Here is a 14,626-nt window from a genome sequence, read left to right as displayed (position 1 = left end):
TGGATTTTCTGAGTCATATTTGACTTGAGCCAAAGGTATGAAAACTGCCACCGTTCCAGTGATATGATCCACTTTCAGGAGATTTCTCACTGCTTGCTTGTTTGATCAAGGTTTTGAAGCCAAAGAAGATTTGTCACCAGCAAGAAACCTCTGTTATCTCTATTTCATTTCATCACATGGCCACAAACTCAGGGACTCAGTTTATTAAGATGTGCTACAGAGGAGCTCCCTTGGTACATTGGCAGAAAAGGCTACTCTGTAATCTACAAGGCCCAATTTCAAGCCCAGCCACTGTTCCTGTCTAAGGGAAGACAAGATGTTTACTTTGGGCAGCGATTTAAGCGAATTAACAAAGAAGAGGCAAATCCAAAGATTAGATATTCAAGAGGAATGATGTCTTGCAGAACAGTATTCAGTATCATTCATTTCATCATAGGCACAGCAAACTGTGCCAATAACAATAGTCTCTCCTCTCCTCTCCTCTCCGCTCTCTTTTGACCATTTAGATCAACAAGCCCAAAAAAATTTACACCATGTCCCCTCCGGTGCTCTGAACCTTATAAAGTATATGGGCATGAGTAAAACGTGAATGTTATATATTTATTAATCAAAAACTGTAATGCAAACTTGAAGGAAAAGAAGGCCATTGTTAAATATTCATCTCAATGGCTGATGAGTGGTGTGTGTGTGCCCCCTATTCCTTCTCCCAGCAATAGAAGACCAGGCAAAAGGGGTGTGGTCAAAAGCTACATGAGAGTATTGCAGGCCTGCTACCGCAGGGGGCATAACTCTTTCAACTGAACAGTCCCTCACTTTTGGGCAAAAGGATTTTTTTTTACATTTGCCCCTACTTAGCTTGTGCCTAAATGCTGCAAACTTCCAGAGGTCAGATTTACACAAACCACTAATTTATAGCAAATGCAACATGTTGGAGCAGCATAAGCATCCATTCATCTGGTTTACACCAACTCTGTTTAGTACTGAAGTACTAAAAGCAGGAATAAAAACAGCAACCTTTTTTGTTTTCAGAGAAACTTTTGTGGAAATTTCTCAGTGTTCTTGGATCAGTTACGAGTTAAAATGCATTTTTGCGGATTGTGTTTTTGTTTGTCGCCTGCATTGCTTGCTAAGCAGGTGAATTGAGCTTCCTAAATGCTATAGATCTGAATACTTCACATATAGCGTCTATGTTACATCAACGTTTATAAATACGTTCTGAGGATTAGTGAATCTGTTAAGGTTAAGAGTATGTTGGAAGAAGCGAAAGACTATATAAGCTTTTTTAATGTTTAATTATGATTTATTTACAGGAGAGTGAAACATCAAATAAAAATCAGCCTGTTTTTGTAATTAACTGCATTTTAGTAAAGAGAATTTGTTGTTATTTCCCTGTTTATTGGGACTGAAACTCAAACTAAAATTTCACTGGGGTAGCTGCGGTGACTCTGTTATAATCGAAATGTCACCATTTGCCGATGCCCCCTCACAGGCTTGAGATATTTAGTAAGAGTGTGTTAGAAGCCTGAGAATGGACAGATTCAGTTTCATCCAGTAGAGAAACTAGAAAGGAAGTTAAATGGTTACCACAAGCCTAAATGGTTTTGCTATACACATCTTTTTTCAGGTGAGCTCCCCTTGGCACTGGCTGCCTGCACCAACCAGATGGACATTGTGAAATTTCTTATGAAGAACCCCTACGAGAAAGCTAAGGTTGATGCCACCGACTCCATTGGAAATACAGTGCTGCATGCTCTGGTCACAGTAGCTGACAACACGTCGGTCAACACCAAGTTTGTCACCATAATGTATGATGAGATACTGCGGAAAGGGAATCAACTTTATCCAAAAATCAAGCTGGAGAGCATCACAAACAATCGCAAGCTCACCCCTTTGAAACTGGCAGCAAAGACAGGCAAGCTGGAGGTGAGCATAGTGCCCAGTTATTAATACTAAGAAACATTTTTACAAGATGAGCAGTCAAATCCTCCACAGACATTTACAATAGTCCACTTTTGTATTGCTATCTATGCATTCATTTTATATCCTACTTTTGAGTTCAGAGTCACTGGAGGTCACTGCCTACACCCACAGCACTGAGCAAGGCAGGAACCAACCTTAAACCTACTGGTAGCACATTACACAAACTTAATGCAAACGTAATGGGGGATCAGGTGAAAGTGGGAGGCAAGGGCAGCCAATTGCATGTGTGATCTGCTTACTATAGATGAGGTTAGGAGTATGCGCTGATACAGCATGTTGCTGAACCCACCACACAAAACACCTCAGGATCCTAGATTAGGACCCGAGTGCAGCCATGCAACAGGTGACACCTCAGCATCACACAAGTTCAGATGGAATGAAATAGTGTAATTTTGTTTTTTATAGTAGCTGGAGTGCCAATTCTGCCACCAACCCCCAAGTTTTCCCTGCAGGGCCCACTTACTGGGCTGGATGCAGATTAACACATACTCAGCATGGAGCAATTGCAAGTTATAGGCCTTGCTCAAGGGCCCAACGGAGAAGAGTCACTTCTGGCATTTATGGGATTTAAACCAGCAACCTTCCGATTGTTGGAGCAGATCCCTAGTCTCATAACCACCACTCCACCCACACTATAGAAGAAATAACAAAATAAGTTTGGAGGGTCACTTCTCTGGTAATTAGTGACTGGAGTCACAAGTGACAGGATGGTGCCTTGGGATAAGCAAATGACCCATCAAAGACCGGGAGAACAACAGGAAGCCAACAACCAACTACTCAGTACAGAGAGAAGGTCAGCCTTGCTTGCTTTGCAAAGGCCACTTAGAGCTCAGGGATGTATTAAAGCAAGAATGAAAAGCCTAGAGACCAACAGCATTTGAATTGTTCCTGACTGGCTTTTTCTTTGCTAGTGTATGTTCTCCCTATTAGCACCCCTCTCATGGGTTTCATAGTATCATTCCGGGTTTGGGAAGACACCAGAAACACTCTCCTATTAAACAGGACATAAGCAGCTACTTAGGCAATCTACATGATGAAATCTCAGTGACTGACCACACACTAAAGTGTGGCTCTCTTTTTCAGAGTGGGGCAAACATGAATGCCCACATAAATCTTGGCAGTCCTCTTTGAAAGATACGATGATGACTAATGTGAAATTGTTGCCTTTTCCAGATTTTTAAGCACATTATTGGACGAGAATTTCCAGAAAAAGACTGCAGACACCTGTCCCGGAAGTTTACAGAATGGGTTTATGGCCCAGTACATTCCTGCCTCTACGACATCGACTCCATTGATTCTTATGAGAAAAACTCTGTTTTGGAAATCCTTGTATATGGCAGTGAAATCCCGGTAAGCTGTGCAGGAGATATGTCACGTAATGTCAGGATCTGCTGATGGCTTAGCATTTGCTGTTCTGTTTTCAGTAGTTCTCATTCATTGGTATCATAAAAATGTTACTGTGTTCCTCCCTTGTTTACATTTTGCTGGTAGGTGATGCACTCTAATGACTTTTTAACGTTCATACAATGAAATATCACCTTGGTCATGAGCATCATCATGCAGCATACAGGCACATATTGTCAAGCAATGTCACTTTGTATTTAAGTACATCTGCAGTGGAATCGAATTGTCTGAACTAGTTTATTCAAGAAGAAGGTTAAACCAGTATATTTCATTTTCAAAATAAGAAGCTGTTTAAGGTTTAGGATGAGTATTATTGGTTACTTTGTGATTTTTTTTGCTGTTTTGGTTTGGTAATAATATTCTTGTTCTGAGGTGGTGTGGCAACACATTGCTTAACACTGCTGTCTAAGAGAGTCCTGAATTTGAATCCCAGCCCAGTTACTACCTGTGATCAGTTTAAATGTTCTCCCTGTGTCTGTGTGACTTTTCTTCCCACATTTCAAACAGTGCAGATTATTCCCGTCTCTAAATTGGTGTAGTGTGGGTTTGTGTATAGAATGAGCCCTTTGATGGATCTCGTCCAGGTACCAATCTGCTCTATGCTTGGTGTTGCTAAGACAGGCTCTGCCATCCATGACCCTGAATTAAAAGTGGAATTTCAAAATAGGTGTAAAATATGTAGCTGTGATCTTTGTTATGACAATGTCTCTGTTAGTTTATTTAGAGTTTTAAAAAATGTGATTCTAAACTGAGCTGTGAGTGTGTAGCTTGCTTCTGAGAAAGACTGGTGTTCTCCTTAGGTTTTGTGCTCGGTTTTACTGAGATAGACACAGGCTTGCTATGACCCTGAACTGGATAAGCAGATTGGAAAATGGATGAATTGATTGACGAATAGCATTACAACTTCAAGTTTGCTTAGTGAATTCAATTTATCCTCAACCATTAAACAGAGTATTCTAATTAATTAGACTTAGTGATGATTCCGTTACTTACAGTATGAATTGACTTGTCATATCACAACATACAACCAGTCAATCTAAAGGTTTGTATACACTGCTGCCTCCCTGTGGCCGCAAACGCAAACCAGATTCCTGAATCCAAGGCTCTCTCTTGTCAGTATTAGAGCTACAGTGGCAGTTTGGGTTAGTTTGCTTGTCACTGTCTGGAGTTTGGGTTAATTTGATTAAACTGTATGGTACTGCGAATAGTTAAGTGAGCTGAAGATGAACCGATCATCCAAAGGCATACAGTTAAAGATGACATATTTGTTTAATATTTCAAGCAAGATTATATTTTTGTTTCCATCAAAAGCATTCTAATTCTGCAATAATCTTGGGGTTTCTTGCATGCACTGCTCTTTTGAGCTCTATCCACAGATTTGCAATGATGTTTAGGTGGGGGTACCATGAGGTCCATGGCAAAATGGTCAGCTTGTGCCTCTTGAGGGATTCCATTGTAGTTTTTGATCATTATCTTGTAGGACCCAACCTTTTAAACTTCAACTTTTTTACAGATAGTGTTATGTTTGCTTCCAGAACTTGCTGGTGTTAATTTGAATCCATTCTTCTCCATACCAATGACATGTTCCCTGTGCCACTGACTGCAACACAAGTCCAAAGAATGATCAATCCACCCCTATGTTTAGTAGTTGGAGAGATGTTCTTTTCCTGGAATTCAGCACCCTTTTTTTCTCCAAACATACCTTTGCACATTGTGGCCAAAACGTTCTATTTTGACTTCATCAGTCCACAGGACTTGTTTCCAAGATGCATCAGGCTTGTTTAGATGTTCATTTGTAAACTTCAAGCACTGACTTTTACGGCTATGATGCAGGAAAGGTTTATTTCTGCTGACTCTACTATGATGGTCATATTTGTTTAGGTGCCAATGCACAGTAGACCAGTGCACCACCACTCCAAAGGCTGCTAAATCTTCCTGAAGGTCTTTTGCAGTCAAATGGAGGTTTTTATTTGCCATTCTAGCATTCCAACAAGCAGTTCTTTCAGAAAGTTTTCTTGGTCTTCCAGACCTCAACTTGACCTCCAACATTCGTGTTAACTGTCTTTCCCTAATAACATTACAAATTGAGGAAACAGTTACCTGAAAACCCTTTGTTATCTTCTACTTTGTGAGCATAAATTATTTTATTTTTCAGAGTTCTAGGCAGCTGCTTAGAGGAGCTCATGGCTGCTGATTGTTGCGACAAGATTTGATGAGTCAGAGAATTTACAGAGCTGTGCACTTTGCATCATCTGGGGTTCCCTAATGAGGACTGTGAACAAGACATAGCCCTAATGAACTAATTAAGGTCTGAGATCTTAGTAAAAGTTATCCGAGACCTCAAATGCACTGGGGTACCCAAAATTTTGCATGGTGCACTTTTCCTTTTTTCACTGTACAATTGTTCAAAGCAAAAACAATACACTAATATTGCATAACATGCTGCAAAGAAATGTGTCATCTTTATGCCTTTTGGTGATCAGTTCATCTTTTGCTCACTTAACTATCTATAGTAACAGACATTTTAAGCAAGGGTGCCCAAACCTTTCCATGCCACTGCATGTTTATACTGAGGCACAAATGCTCTCCATGACCTGGTTACACCTGCTCCTGTACTTCTTCTTTTGCAAGGCATTCCTGTTCTTCATTTTTTCTGATATGGCCCTGAAACTGTGTCTAGATGACCCATAAGGCTGGTCAAGAGAAACGTTATTTGAATAGAATATCCACATCCTTTGGTTTATCTGTGCAGTAATGTATACAAGACTTGAAAGGGTATTTGATTTCTTAAATGTGATGGTATCAACTAGAAGTGAAGAAATTAATCGAGATTTCTTGATAACTACCTTGTGTCTTTCATTTATTTCTTGTATAGAATCGGCATGAGCTGCTGTGCATAGAACCACTGAATAAAGTGCTGGAAGACAAATGGAAAAAATTTGTCAGCAAAATTTTCTTCACAAATTTTTTTTTCTACCTGATATACCTGATCACATTCACCATGATTGCCTATTACAGAAAGGAGGGGAAGGTAAAAACTCTTGTACTTACTTGCCGTTGTCACGATAGAGCAGCTCACAAGGGTGTTTTTCTCAGGAAGTAATCTATTGACAATGAAAAAAAAATTGGAATTAAACAAGTGTAAAGATTGTAAAAAAAAAAAAAAAGATAATTATACTGATTTTAGGAGTGAAATAGATATGAATGTGTCATTAGTAAATATGGTGGATTTTGGAATTATTCAGAACTTGTTCCTTTCTGCACACTTTACTGTGTTGTAGATTCAATATAATGTGGATACATTTGCCATTCTTGCCCATCAATCTACATTCAATAACCCATTATGACTAAGTGAAAACGCATTTTCAGAAAAGTTTGTAAATTAAAAATCAAGAACTGAAATCTCTCATTCATATCAGTTTAGGTGCTTTTCTTTGCTGGACTTTGGTTCACCATCAAGCTGATATGAAGGTCAACTCTGTTTTTATAATCAAGACTCCACCAAGACCCCCCATTCCCAAAAAGAATTCAAAAAGTGAGACTCATGTTGCAACCAAATCATGTTGTCACTGCCTTTTTTAGCTGGTGACTACATGCTTTTTGATCTGTGGTACAGCCTTTTCTCATTTATTCTCCAATGTTGTGTATTACTTTTGCCTGTTAAAAAACAAAATGTTTTTGAGTTTGAGTTTGATTAAAGCCTTTCTCCTGATGCGCTAAGATTAGGCCCTGGTGGGCATGAATGGATGGGTGGGGATATTATGTAGGACTGCAACATTAATTATTTTTATTTGCATTCATAAACACAATAAAAAATATTTTAATTAGAATATTTCCATCACACCACATTTACATGCAAAACTGAAAAGAAATTTAATTAAAATCTTAAAAAATACACAATTTATTCGTATATACAATATTGTTCAAAAATCAATTAAACATGGAAATATTTAATCAATCTAATATTTTTAAATATATACCTAAAGAAAGCAAAAATGTCTATTAATTGAATTAGATATAACTTCTCTAATTTTTGTCACTTCTTAGTTTTCCTTTTCTGGTGCGTCCCTATGACTCATCTAACATCAGTCCACCGCTCACTTTTAAAATCGCTTCTGTAACCCCAATGTTAAAAAAGTCTGGTCTTGATGCTGACAACCTTAACAATTTCCTGCCTATTTCCCACTTACCTTTTCTGTCAAAAGTTCTTGAGTGTGTTGTAGCCTCCCAGCTCACCAACTACTTATCCAGTAATAATTTGATGGTTTCAGGGCACAGCACAGCGTGAAACTGCTCTTCTTCGGGTAAGCAATGATTTGCTTATGGCAGCAGACTGGACAAACCAGCATATTTATTCTGTTAGACCTCAGTGCAGCATTTGACACTGTCAGACATGACATTCTACTGTCCAGAATGGAGAACATGCTGGGTATCACTGGCACTGCCCTCCAGTGGTTCAAGTCCTATCTGACCGATAGGCAAGAGTTTGTTAGTCTTGGCAACAGCAGATCCAGCTCAGTGCCAGTCACACAAGGAGTTACTCAGAGCTTGTGAGGTCCTCGGCCCTCTTCTCTTCTGTATTTATATGCTTCCCCTTGGCCATATTATTCATAGCTATGGACTGGGTTATCATCTTTATGCAGATGATACTCAACTCTACTTCAATGTTAAAAGTGGAACTTCATCAGAGCTTTCTCAGCTCACAACCTGCCTCAGTGAAATTAATACCTGGATGGAGCAGAACTCTTTAAAATTAAACTGCAACAAAACTGAACTCCTGCAAATTGGGACTAAAGTGCAACTTGAGCTCCTTCCCAGTCCGTCTTGGCGGTGATCTCATCAGACCTGCCTCCACTGCAAAGAATCTTGGTGTCATTTTTGATTCCTCCCTCTCTTATTCCGTTCACATAAATCACTTTAAGAAACTTTCTTACTTTCAGCTCCGTAACATATCCCATGTTCGCTCCTTCCTCTCCTTTTCTAATGCTGAGAAACTTGTCCATGCTTTTATCACATCCCGCATCGATTATTGTAACTCGTTGCTGGCAGGTGCCCCTTCTAATCTTATATCACAGCTCCAGCTTACTCAAAACTCAGCTGCAAGAGTCCTTACTCAAACCAGCAGCAGTGAGCATCCTGCTCCATCTTCACTGGCTCCCTGTGTCTTACAGAATTGAATATAAAATTCTACTAATAACCTACAAAGCCTTAAATAACCTCGCACCAAAAACATCAGTGACCTTCTCCATCACCATGTGCCTGTCCACCCACTAAGTTCCTCTGACTCTGGCAATCTTGTTGTGCCCCACACTAACCTGCACTCCATGGTTGACAGGGCCTTCATCTGTATAGCGCCCAGACTCTGGAATGACCTACTGAAATTAATCAGGTCAGTGGACTCCATGAATTCTTTTAACAAACAACTCAAAACTCATCTGTTCACAAAGGCTTTTAGCTCTACCTGAGTTTATTACCCTTCTCTCAGTGTACCTCTCTGTCAAGATGCTCATGTAACCGGTAGGCTGTGTTTGTGTGCTAGACCATCAATTATGTTGTCTGTTAGGCTTTTCTCTGAATTTACTGTCTTAATCTTCTTTATTTATTTGGTTTGTACAATGCTATATACTGTATACCCCGTATACCATGCCTTGAGCATGGGAAAGGTGCTATATAAATAAAATGTATTATTGTTATTATTATCCTGAGATCCCAGTGCCCAGTACCTCCTTTCCATGCCCTCCATATCCAGCTGAAATCACCTTGCTCTTCACTTACAGCTCCAAGATTTTCAAGGAAAAACTTCAAATGTGAATCCAAAAAGTGAACTTTGAGGCTCATGTTGCAAATCAATTCTTTAAATGAAACTAATACATTGTTTCCAATTTCTTTATAATTTGGATTTTTATTGTTACCTAAAAACTTCAAAATTACTTCTTTGAGTGATGCCCATGTCTCTCATTCCAGGTCATTCATTGGCCCATCAAATTCTGCCTCAGAAATCATTTTTTCTAATATCAGATCTGGCAAAAAATTTATCGTTCAGTTTAGCCTCAGACAACTGTTGGCACAAATACATAAAACTGGCTCCATCTTTTAAGAGACCTTTAATAAACTTTTTTCATTAAACCAAGCTAAACAGGAAGCAATGGTAGCAGCAATTTATTTGGATCCACCAAGCTAGGTCTGATGATGTTTTTTGGTACCAAGAGGTAGCTGTTGTTTCGCGGGCCATTTGAGGTAAATTCTTGGCATTGCTGTCTCACTCATAGAGAAAATGTGGGAATTTGTGTGCACTGACTGCTCATCATTGTGTTCAGATCCTGCTATATTCTGAACTTATTAAATAAAATATTTGTTTTGGTTTAAACAAAGATTTTATTATTAAAAATATGTAATTTAAATCAACAACCATTAAAATAAAATACTGACCTCCAGGACAACGAGGACCCTGTGTAATGACGACAGAATCGGTGCTCAAAGAAAACAAAGATGGCGTGGTCACAAGATTATGAAATATGCCAATTTACTCTAAGTGTAAACACTGACATTTATATATAAATGCTCTCGGTGTGTTTCTGCCATTGTTTAAGGTAAATTAATTTTGTGTAGTATATTAGTTTATACTGTTTTATAAATTTGGCAAAAAAAATAGAAAAAATTTAAATATGATCAAATGTTTTTATTCTAAATTAATAATAATAGTATATAATAATAATGATAAAATAGAAAATCTAATTATTTTTATTTTGGAACTATCATACTTATTCCTATTCAATTCACGACAGAAAATGGGTCCTCAAAAGAAGTCGGGAGCACAAAATCTGAAAGAAAAAAAATGTACTGAAAGACAACGGGAGTACTCAAATACTTTAAAAGAATGGATTTCAACAGAAAGTAAAAATTTAAGTGAAGAAAGCAATGAAAATGATGTAAATATTCCTAATGTCAGAGACGAAAACAGAGCAGATACAGAACAATTTGTTTTATCCATTTTGAACGAAGAAGGGACCAGGCATCATTTTACCATGCAAAGGCCCTGGCCTGCCCAGCCAAACATAAAAATGGAGATATGTATCGCTCAAACTTATTTTAGGCTGCATATTCTCTCTTTGCATTTACTCAGGTGGGAATACATTTTAAACAGCCAATCATGTTTGTCCCGTGCAGCACTTCCTGTACCACATGTACAAAGCCACTGCCATCCATGTAGTTATTGTGGTGTATTGTGTCATACTACAATAAGGCCCAGGATCCCACCCTGTTTTAGAAGCAGCAAACATAGTCATGTCAAGCCAGAAAGAATTCCCTGTGCTTATTTTGTTAGTTCTGTAATGTTTATTTGCTGCAGAGAAAACGTTATATTCATTGGAACAGCATATTTCTATTGTAGAGCTGCATGTTCATATAGACGCCTCAACTTGACACATGAGGGATTTGTGGAATAGCATTTGTGGAACATTGACAGTACTCTTGTGAAACAAACAATTCGGCAACTAGTGAAAAAGTGGCATGCTACTGGTTTTGTGGGAAATACACTAAATCTAAGAAACTGTTTTGTCTGTACCTGAGATGTTGTCACTGATATTCCATATCATATGGAAAGAAGTTCTCATAACTTACTGCAGTTATCGTAGTAGACGGGTGTTTCACAAATGTCATGTCAGTGGTTTGAGGACAACTTTTCACAATTTTAATCTTGATTCCATGTGAAGAGTATTTGAAGAGCTCCTGTTTGTTAGGCCAGAAGTCAGTTTCCTGTCCAATTTTTTTTTTTTTTTTGTATTTTAAAGAGCTGGAATAGTATGATTGCGTATCGTGCGGCAATGCAACCTCACACTTCCAGAGTCACAGGTTCACATCTGTGTGAAATTTGCAGATTCTCTCCATGTCTGTGTGGGTTTTTCTCCAGGCACTCAGACTATTCTTCTATATACCAAAGAAATGCATGTTAGACAACTGGCAACTCTAAATTGGCACAGTTTGAAATGGTATGGGTTTGTGTTTGGAAGCAAATGTGTCTTGAAATGTAATAAATATTCCCTGGACTGGCACGGAATTTCTCTAAACCTGATCAGTGAGTTAGACAGATGGATACATGGAAGAATTTCTTCAATATGAGTGAGTATGGGTGAGTTTTTGTTTGCTTTCTGAAGGTCTGGTGCCGTTCCAGGGTTGTTTTCAATCTTTGGCTAATTCTCTTGGGATTGGCACCAGCTCAATGTGTCCCTAAACTGGTTATATAGTGTGCGTGAGTATGTATTTATATCCAGAATGAACTTACATCCCATTCAGCATTGATAGCTGTCTCACATTCAAGGCTTCCAAGTTCTTCAACATTTACTGTAAATGGACAAAGTGAGCACAGAATATGGACAAAAAGATTACTGATATCATGTTTGGAAGTCTAGGGGTCCGAGTTTCTTCAAGGTAAACAACACAACTTCACCACAGATACCAAAACCAAGCTGTTTATTTGAAACCCTTGTGCTACTTTATCAGCATAAAGGCTTCTAAAGATTAAACACGAGTAATCATTGCATGCCATATTTGAAAGCCCAAATGTACTAACCCTCGTTGTTTTCTGTTTTGCAGCCCCCTTTTCACATCGAGAAGACACCAATGGAGTACCTACGTTTAGCTGGACAGCTCATCAGTCTGGCAGGAGCTGTATACTTCTTTATTAAAGGGGTAAGTGGAAAGAAATATTAATTAGTTATCTGTTATGTTGTTTATCTCAATTTTATTTCAATTGTAGTAAAAATTCTGCTTTTCATTCCTGTACTCAATATTTTTTCTAACCCCATACACGTCATTACAGAATTTGCTTAACCAAGACAACTCTAGCCCTACACAATCTGGCACAGTCAGGAGCCAATCCTGGGTGGAGTACCAGTAACATGAAGGGCACATTGATCACAAATACACAGCCAAGTTAGAGTCACTAAATTTCCCCAACAAGCACATCTTTGAGGATGTTAGACAAAAACCCATGCAGACACAGTGTGGCCCAAAAACATATATACATTTCCACAGGAATCTGACAAATACAGGGTGCAAAACATGCAAAAGCTAAATTGGTCCTGTAACAATGAATAAATGGTTATGCTTGACCAGGCACCTACTTATTCCAAGAGTATTTTCCTTTTCTAAGGATTTACTGGTTTTTGGCTTGCAAAACTTTAAATTGTAGTCCTGTTGGGCAACCCTGCTGTGTGCCACAGGTGCTGCTAGAATGAGCTGCTGACAGTAGGAGTTCCTGACCCAAAACTGCTTCATCTATTCACCACTGACTCCAAATGTACTTCTGGGTTCAGCATAAAAGCAGCCACCTCTGAAGTGAAAGAAGAAAGGATAGGAAAAGAAATAAAGAGTTGGTAATAACTGTAAAAAGTAATTTTGTTTAATAGAAAAGGTTATTTGAACCCATGACTGTTGTTAGGCAATCATGTCTGAGGTATGGGTGTTTGCAACACCCTATAGTGGCCACAGCAGCTTTGCCTGAAACACTTTTCAGCTTTATATGCAACTCTCTTTTTCTAATCCTGCTTTTCAATGGAAGAGATTTAAACCCAATCAATCAATTTACTGTATATGACAAAGTAGTATGGGGGCCCATCCAATGCTACGGCTTGGTTTAATTCACAGCGAAAAAAGGATTCCCTTCAATCAGGCTTCCAGATTTTTAGTATCAGCCTAGCTATCTGTAGTTGCTACAGCAACAACCAAAATAAAAGCATCACATTTCTTTAACAAAAACCTTTCATAACCCAACACAAAAACACTCTCTGATGGCTTTAAAATAGTATGAAGGAAAGCTTTGAAAGGCTGGCATGATAAATGGAAGGGGGTAGACAGTAATGGAGCAGACAGTCACAAGACTCAACTTCCCAGGAGAATTTTAATCACATGCATGCATCATGATCAGCTGTCACAGCGGCTCAGCTTCGGGTGGCCATCATGACAGCCCATCTTCCTTGTTTCTCACACCTCATGATTTGTCAATGTAGAAACTAGTGTTCCAACTTGAGTTTTCCGTGGCATCAGCCTGAAAGAATATTAAGATTGCTAATCCATGACCAAAACGCAAAGCCTGGGCAGTGGGACAGCCTAGGGGCAACACAGCAAAAATTAAAAACAGTGAAAAACAGCAGTAAGCTTCAAAAGACCTGACACGAGAGCCTTACAGTGAGACTGCCATGTTCTGCCAATGCTGTACCCCATTTATCATTGCCTTCAAATGTCAATCATCTATCTATAATTTACTTATCACCTGAGGCCCATTTAACTCTGAGCTTAGGAGGATTTACACAAAGCACTAGGATGTTTGAGAAATTATCTTTGAGGCAACAAGATAGTCCTGTTTGTCTGTCTGTCTGTCTGTTTATTACACTTTTATTCCTTCATCTTAGAACATCAGTTTCACAGAAGACACATTCAGACCACACAACACTTCTGTGCTCAGTTGGTTAGCTAACATCTAAATTGTCACACTATCTTTCCAGATTGTCTACCTAACCCTACAGTGCATCTGGAAAGTATTTACGGCACATCACTTTTTCCACATGTTGTTATGTTACAGCCTTATTCCAAAATGGATTAATTTTTTTCCTCAGAATTCTACACACAACACCCCATAATGACAATGTGAAAAAAGTTTACTTGAGGTTTTTGCAAATTTATTAAAAATAAAAACTGAGAAATCACATGTACATAAGTATTCACAGCCTTTGTTCAATACTTTGTCGATGCACCTTTGGCAGCAATTACAGCCTCTAGTCTTTTTGAATATGATGCCACAAGCTTGGCACACCTATCCTCGGCCAGTTTCGCCCATTCCTCTTTGCAGCACCTCTCAAGGTCCATCAGGTTGGATGGGAAGCGTCGCTGCACAGCCATTTTAAGATCTCTCCAGAGATGTTCAATCGGATTCAAGTCTGGGCTCTGGCTGGGCCACTCAAGGACATTCACAGAGTTGTCCTGAAGACACTCCTTTGCTATCTTGGCTGTGAGCTTAGGGTCGTTGTCCTGCTGAAAGATGAACCGTCGCCACAGTCTGAGGTCAAGAGCGCTCTGGAGCAGGTTTTCATCCAGGATGTCTCTGTACATTGCTGCAGTCATCTTTCCCTTTATCCTGACTAGTCTCCCAGTTCCTGCCACTGAAAAACATCCCCACAGCATGATGCTGCCACCACCATGCTTCACTGTAGGGATGGTATTGGCCTGGTGATGAGCGGTGCCTGGT

At 39.1% G+C, this 14,626-nt stretch overlaps 1 protein-coding gene across 3 annotated transcripts in view; it reads left to right on the top strand.

Annotated features, from left to right (window-relative positions):
- The window catches only part of trpv1 (transient receptor potential cation channel, subfamily V, member 1), an 89,687-nt gene that overhangs the window by 44,225 nt on the left and 30,836 nt on the right, over nucleotides 1-14,626 (top strand). For all 3 annotated transcript variants that reach the window (XM_039756846.1, XM_039756843.1, XM_039756844.1), the window contains exons 6-9: nucleotides 1,625-1,923; nucleotides 3,154-3,330; nucleotides 6,260-6,415; nucleotides 11,977-12,072. In XM_039756846.1, coding sequence (XP_039612780.1) covers nucleotides 1,625-1,923; nucleotides 3,154-3,330; nucleotides 6,260-6,415; nucleotides 11,977-12,072 — 728 coding nt within the window. The remainder of the gene's footprint in view (nucleotides 1-1,624; nucleotides 1,924-3,153; nucleotides 3,331-6,259; nucleotides 6,416-11,976; nucleotides 12,073-14,626) is intronic.

Source organism: Polypterus senegalus, chromosome 6, assembly GCF_016835505.1.
Source record: "Polypterus senegalus isolate Bchr_013 chromosome 6, ASM1683550v1, whole genome shotgun sequence".
NCBI classification, from domain to species: Eukaryota; Metazoa; Chordata; class Cladistia; order Polypteriformes; family Polypteridae; genus Polypterus; species Polypterus senegalus.
The sequence above is the reverse complement of the archived record's forward strand: the minus strand, read 5'-3'. Positions and strand labels throughout refer to the sequence as shown.